We start from the raw sequence: 6,406 nt of genomic DNA, 5'->3' as shown, positions 1-6,406 counted from the left end.
GAACTTGTTTTATTTTGTGCCGCTTCGGGTTGGTTCTTTACAATTCGCGTTGCCAATACTTCACACATTGCTCACCTGGTGGAGTGGCTCGCGCACCGTGTGTACCTGCAGAGGCTGCGTGTTCTATTCCGTCGCAAGCCTTTTCCTATTTTTGCATCTTTTCATTCCGCGAAGGACAGCGATTGGGCCGGCCCAGATGAACTGCCTCTTGTGCGAAACCGCGACTCCATGCCGCAATAAGCGGCATATAGGAGGTCCCTTGCTGGCGCGCCAAGAGAACAAGGAAATGGCACTTGCAGCGAAACCGCGACTCCCAGCCGGAATAAGCGGCATATAGGAGGTCCCTTGCTGACGCACCAAGAGATCAAGGAACTGGCACTTGCAGCGTGTGTGAGATTGGGCCATAGATATTTACTCCATGCATCTTTTTGCCGATAAAGAGCGGGTTTTAATTACTATAGCTTATACTTTTTTTTTGCGGGATTACTCCAGCTTATACTAGTAATACATTTCCTTTCATGCACTGTAGAGGTCCATTATGGACTCGCGATTAAATGATACTCGATTTCGGACCTTAAAATTCACGTTCTAGACAGGGCAACCTAATCTAGTCTTTATTCTCGAAACAGGCTTTCATCCCGCTTTATATATAAAGCAATCACCGGATCTAGGCTTTATTTGAATGTAGAACTATGCGAATCTCGAAACAAAAAAATATTTCCGTTATTCATATGAAACTCTACTATTGTAGGTCTTGCAGCTTGGAAAATCTTCCGGAGGCGGAGGAAGAGTCGAGTCCAAAGTTGGACCGTTCTCCACCACGAATGCTGCCGCCATGCCTGACGACGAGTGGTGCCCAAAATGGCAGTGCATGAACCACACACCTGTTCATTCCACATAGATAAAATATACTATGGACTAAAATGAAGTTAGGTCAATTTTGGAACTCTAATTAAGCCATCTATCTATAGGAAAAACCTAATGACAGATGCACACGGTAATTAATTGGCAAAGAGATTAATTACCTGGATTGTTGGTGACAAATCGGACGGCCGCCCACCCGAATAGTGGGACATGGACGGTGTTCCTCACCGGCGGATCCACCAGGTTGTACGTCGCCACGTCTGTCTCGGCGTTGTATTGTCCGAACCCCTGCGCGAGGACGAGGAAGTCGTGGCCATGGAGGTGCATGGGGTTAGCGTATGTGTCCGCCAGCACCGGGCTCTGGAAGACGATCTCCACCGTGGCGTTGTACCGCAGCCTTCTCACCGACGTCGCCTTGGACGTCGGCTCTAGCGTTTCGCTGTAGTTAAACATCCTGGGTGCCCTGTCAGGTAGTTCCCGCAGCGTGCCGATGCTGCTCATGTTGCCGTGGTAGTGCGCCTGCAGCAATGGTGTCGTTGTGGGGAGCTGAAAGGAGACGTTGTTCACCATGCCCATCATATTAGTATCATTGTTGCAGGATGATTCGCCTTTTCTACAGAAGAAGCCCCCGTCAAGGGCGTAGAAGAGGTGCTCATGGACGTTGGCCGGCACCGGCTGAGGCTGCAGGCTTGTCAAGTTGCCATGGAAGTAGAAGGAAGTGGCCGCGTCGTGCTCGTCCGGCATTTCAGGCGCCATTATTGATGACGTGCTACTATCAGATAGAGCTTTCTCCTCTTCTTTTCTTGGACCCTCACTGTATTGCACTATCCCTCTTGTGATGAAGAGCGGGATCTGGGGCACAGGCTTGGGCGACTGGCTGGCCTTGGCGACCATGTAGTATCTGCCAGCAGGATGCGCGTCGGTGACAAGCAGAGCGTCGACGGTCTCGCCTGGCGCGATCGCGATGACGTCTGTGATGTATGGCTTGACATAGTTGGCGTCAGCAGCCACAACCGTGAACTTGTGCCCGGCGATCTTCAAGTAATACTCTGAGCTCAGCGCAGCGTTCACTATCCGCAACAAATATGTCTTGCCATGCTCCACCTTCACAATGTTGCTGTCTTTGACGGTCCCTGTGAAATTCAGGTTGTATAGTTCTATAAATTTGGGAGTTTCCGAAAAGCTGGGTTGAAATGCACCCTCCACGTAATTGAAGCTAGAGATGCTCGAAATTATCTACTCCAGAGGTAGTACTATCTAGGAGTATATATCAACAGAGGCAGTAGTAATTACCAGAGCAGTTGTACAGATCTCCAGGCTTCCCGTTGATGGTAGCTGCTCTAGGCATATCTAAATGGTAACCGTTCCTAAGGTTCTTGTCTAGCTGATCAAGGTCCATCTCCCACCATTCGCCTGCAGTTATAATCGAGAAACGCAAAACCTCTAAGTACACCTTTAATTCAGCAGGACGGATTCTTGGCATCTAGCATTAGTACGTGATGTATAAATTTGCAAACCTATAACGATCGGGATCTCCTTGTCAGGCTTGGGAAACGGGTATGAGCTGGCCCCGGATCTTGGCCGGATGATCAAGGCGCCATGGATGCTTGCCCGGAGACTGCCAACGTGAGCGTGCCACCACAGCGTGCCCTTCTGGCCGGCGACGTCGAATCGGTAGGTGAAGTTCTTGTTCGGCTGGATGGGGCATTGGGTTATCATCCCCGCTCCATCTGCCCAGCAGTTGAGTTGCAGCTTCACTCCATGCCTGCATGTATCAAGGAAAATATTTGATTTTGTGTTTTTATTTCTTTTTTCTCTTCCTCTCTCTACAGAATAATACATAACTAGTAATATACATATCCCCAATGTACTAATGCGTGTAATCCATCCCGTAGAAGAGCACGGTTAATAACATAATTAGCTATATCGCCAAAAATATATATAGTCAGCCGATGTCCATAGCGTGTCGCCATGTCATCTATAGTCAATGTAATAGCCAACATGTAGAATAACTAGCTATAAGGAAGTACTACTTTTTTCTGAAAAAAAAGGAAGTACTACTTTATTAACATGTAGCCCACCTTTCACTTTCATGAAGCTTCTTGGAGCTCGTGCTACAACTAGTTGTAAGTCTATATCCCGATTCTCTTCCATTTCCTTCTCCTTCTCTACCAACTTAGCAATAATATAATATTTAAATCCTTACAACCCGCTTATCACCTTATTATACTTGCTCTAATCAATATAGTCCATCAACGCAGGTTAGATTGTAGAGAAAGAGAAAAGGTAGGCAGCATGGCCGGGGACCAATGGATGTAGGGGTAATCCTCTCAACCATGTTTACTATTTTTGCTATGAGTTTTAATAGTAGGCAGTCCGCAGGGGTATAGGGGTAATCCCTCTAAGGCTGGTTGTAACGGGGAGTACCATATACTAGTATCATGCATATGATACTAGTGTATGATACTACTTCCGTAATGCATAGTGTTATAGATTAGTATCTTAGGTTGCTTTATTAATTGTCATGCATGACGCAGAGTAGTACATCATTTAATATGACACAGTATCATAATATGATACTACATCCTCTATTTCCTCATTTAATTGTGTCACAACATTCAAAAAGTCTAGTTGGTATGCATGATACCGCTTATGACACTCCCATTACGACCAACCTAATTCTACTACCTCCGTCCAGGTGAGCTGCATCACAACCTAGGTGCATGGAGATTGGATGGAGGAGATTATGCCAAAAATCAATGCCAGTAATGATTGTTATTTGGCCAGCTTGGAAAATTGGGAGGAACCAACCACCATAGATTAGCATGCAAATCTTATCTAATGCATCAATCAATGAAAATAACAGCATGCAAAAAGAAAATTAATGACAATGGGAAATGATGAGCTACTTCCATGCGTGATGACTTAGGCTGGTCATAGTGGAGAGTAACTAGACTAGTAACATACATATGTTGCTATTCTATGTTACTACCTTTATAGTGGATAGTGTCATATGTGTGGTAACATAGATGTATTCATTTATTACTTTGTAGACTCATTTTGCTATCTGATGCTAACATATTATATTACTTTATTTGCCTCTCTTCTCATTAACGACTTGCCACTTTATCATTTTTGCTTATGTAGCATCTGTGTTACTATTTATGTTACTCCCACTATGACCAGCCTTATACTACCTCCGTCCAGGCATAAAAGGCCCCTAGACAAAATCTCTGGGACCAAGGCAACATTAGTTATAAAAAGGATTTAATTATACATGCCCCGATTACCTTATGATCCAATGGGAAAGAGAGAGAGGCCCCACTAAATCCGGCATGCACTGGCCACAGCGTTAATTACGCGCATGTACAACAGCCCCACCTCGCTGGTAGTAATTTACTTCACCCAATCAACGTGTGAAACGGCAGCCAAAGCTGACTAAAAAGTTGCGCGTAAATTATGACGGGCCTTAAACTTATGGACGTGCGTTTCAGCCTCAAGGGTGCTTTAGACCCGGACGGAGGTAGTATATTTGAAATACTAAACTTTCATTAGATGCTGTATCCACCCTGACGGAGGTTGTATTACGATTTTTGTCGGAGTTTTTCTTGTAGTAGTGGGCGGGGCGATGGACCAATGTGATATCGGTAACTCATTTGACTACTAGTAGGAGTCAATTATACTGGTGGTGTTAGAACTTGGTGTTAGAACTTGACAAAAATAAGAGATGGCGATATTGATCGTTCTTTTTTTGAGACGAAAAAAAAGAGATCGATCATTTCTAGGATCCCTTCAGTTTCAATTAGGGAATGCTACCTTTTTTAGATAGGAGAGAAATAGATCTCTAGGGCAGGAAGAGACGGATAGCTAGGATTCCAGGAAACAAATGGATCGGTAGGCCTGATGTGATCGATTGAAAGAGATCCAACAGAAACCTTACTTTTTTAAGATAAAAAAAGAGATCCCAGCCGTCCATCTTTATAGTAAACATAAAATTAACGGATATAAAGGAGTGACTTATGTAGAACTATAAAAATTTCCGTCCTTTATTATTATGTAAAAATATTATATTATACTCCCTCCGTCTCATAATATAAAAACATTTTTGAGACTAGTGTAATGGCAAAAACGCTCTTACATTATGGGACGGAGGGAATACTTACCAGTGAATTGTTAGTCCATAGGGGGACTTGTTGACGACTTGAACAGCCACCGAGTCTCCTTCATTAACCTCTATCGCTGGACCTGGGAATTGCCCGTTCACCACAGTGACCAGCGTGTCGTTGCACAACCGATTTAGCTTAACCTGGCTCACCTATATTCCAGTAAATCCATCGATTATTTACTTGTACAAAGGAGGACCAAGGAGGCTAAGAAGAGCTTACAACAAAGGTGTGCTCGACAAGCTCCGCACCGCCTGCCGCTGCTAGGGCCGCAGCGACGAAGAACATGACGAGGACCGCCATTGCTGCCATCGCGCGGGAGCCAGTAGCCTCGATGGTTAGCACACACGGATGTATGCTCTATGTATAGGGGGGTGGGGGTCGGCGGGTCGTTGGGATTAATTAATGCATGCAATTAGTGGTACATAAGAATGAAAAAAAGTTCTAACGGGGACCTCACGGTCTGTGCTGTACAACCTTGGGCCAGTCACCCCTAGGACACAGCCTCCAAACCGTATCCCATTGCCTCATGCTACTAGATCTCTCTCTCTCTCTCTCTCTCTCTCTCTCAACGATTTGTAGGGAAGACGACGGCCGGTTCCGGTGAGGGCCGTTAGGCTGACGGTGTGTGGCAGTGGAATAGATTCTGCTGAACAAGACGGCACCAAGCGGTCCTCTTGACTCTGACGTTAGATCGATCTGCAGGTAGTCAAATCGAATCTGACATCCTCCGTAACATCCATGGTGGGTTGCCATTGGCACCAAGCGGAAGACGCCGGGCGAGAAATGTCCTAGGTCGACGGCCGATCTTCTCATGCACTCTAATGGGTCTTGGGTATTTCTTCACCTTCTACCTTCACAGCGATGCCTATGATGCGGCGCAGCCAACCTGGAATCTCGTGTGAGAGGCTGATCAAAGCCTCGTTCCAACAACTATGTCCGGCGGAGGAAGAGAGCCGCCGCAGCAGCACCACGGCTCCGACAGCTCCATGTCACGGGTCACAGCCGACGCCTCTCTTGTTTGCTTGTGGACATAGATTTTTAGAGCACATGCACCGCGGCCCTGCTATCCTGGTTCTATTGTTTTACGATCCGTGCAACACAACTAACTTTTTACATGAATTTTTTTTTCTTTTTCTTATATAGAAGATGTCTTGAAGTTCAAACCCTTGCGACGCGCCAAAGCACATAATTCGATCATATAACAATCCCTTAACATGCAACAAAGAATCATCCCAAAGTTTCTATCGGAGAACGTAGGACGAAAACGTGCATCAACCAGTATGTATAGATTACCTCAATGTCACCTCGATTATCCGCGAGTTGGGTGTCAAAACATACATCAAGTGAATCAATAGAACATCCTATTTTCATCACAG

The 6,406-nt window shown here is 45.5% G+C and overlaps 1 protein-coding gene across 1 annotated transcript; it reads right to left on the bottom strand.

Moving 5' to 3' along the window:
* Window positions 1-456: 456 nt before the first annotated feature.
* LOC109775212 (laccase-15) lies at window positions 457-5,421 on the bottom strand. The gene is made up of 6 exons (XM_020333960.4): window positions 5,250-5,421; window positions 5,028-5,179; window positions 2,382-2,629; window positions 2,158-2,277; window positions 1,026-1,997; window positions 457-884 (listed from the first exon to the last, which is right to left on the bottom strand). The coding sequence occupies exons 1-6, from the start codon at window positions 5,337-5,339 to the stop codon at window positions 724-726; spliced, it is 1,743 nt and encodes a 580-aa protein (XP_020189549.1). The 5' UTR covers window positions 5,340-5,421; the 3' UTR covers window positions 457-723.
* Window positions 5,422-6,406: the final 985 nt, after the last annotated feature.

This window comes from Aegilops tauschii, chromosome 2 (assembly GCF_002575655.3).
Source record: "Aegilops tauschii subsp. strangulata cultivar AL8/78 chromosome 2, Aet v6.0, whole genome shotgun sequence".
NCBI lineage: Eukaryota > Viridiplantae > Streptophyta > Magnoliopsida > Poales > Poaceae > Aegilops > Aegilops tauschii.
The sequence above is the reverse complement of the archived record's forward strand: the minus strand, read 5'-3'. Positions and strand labels throughout refer to the sequence as shown.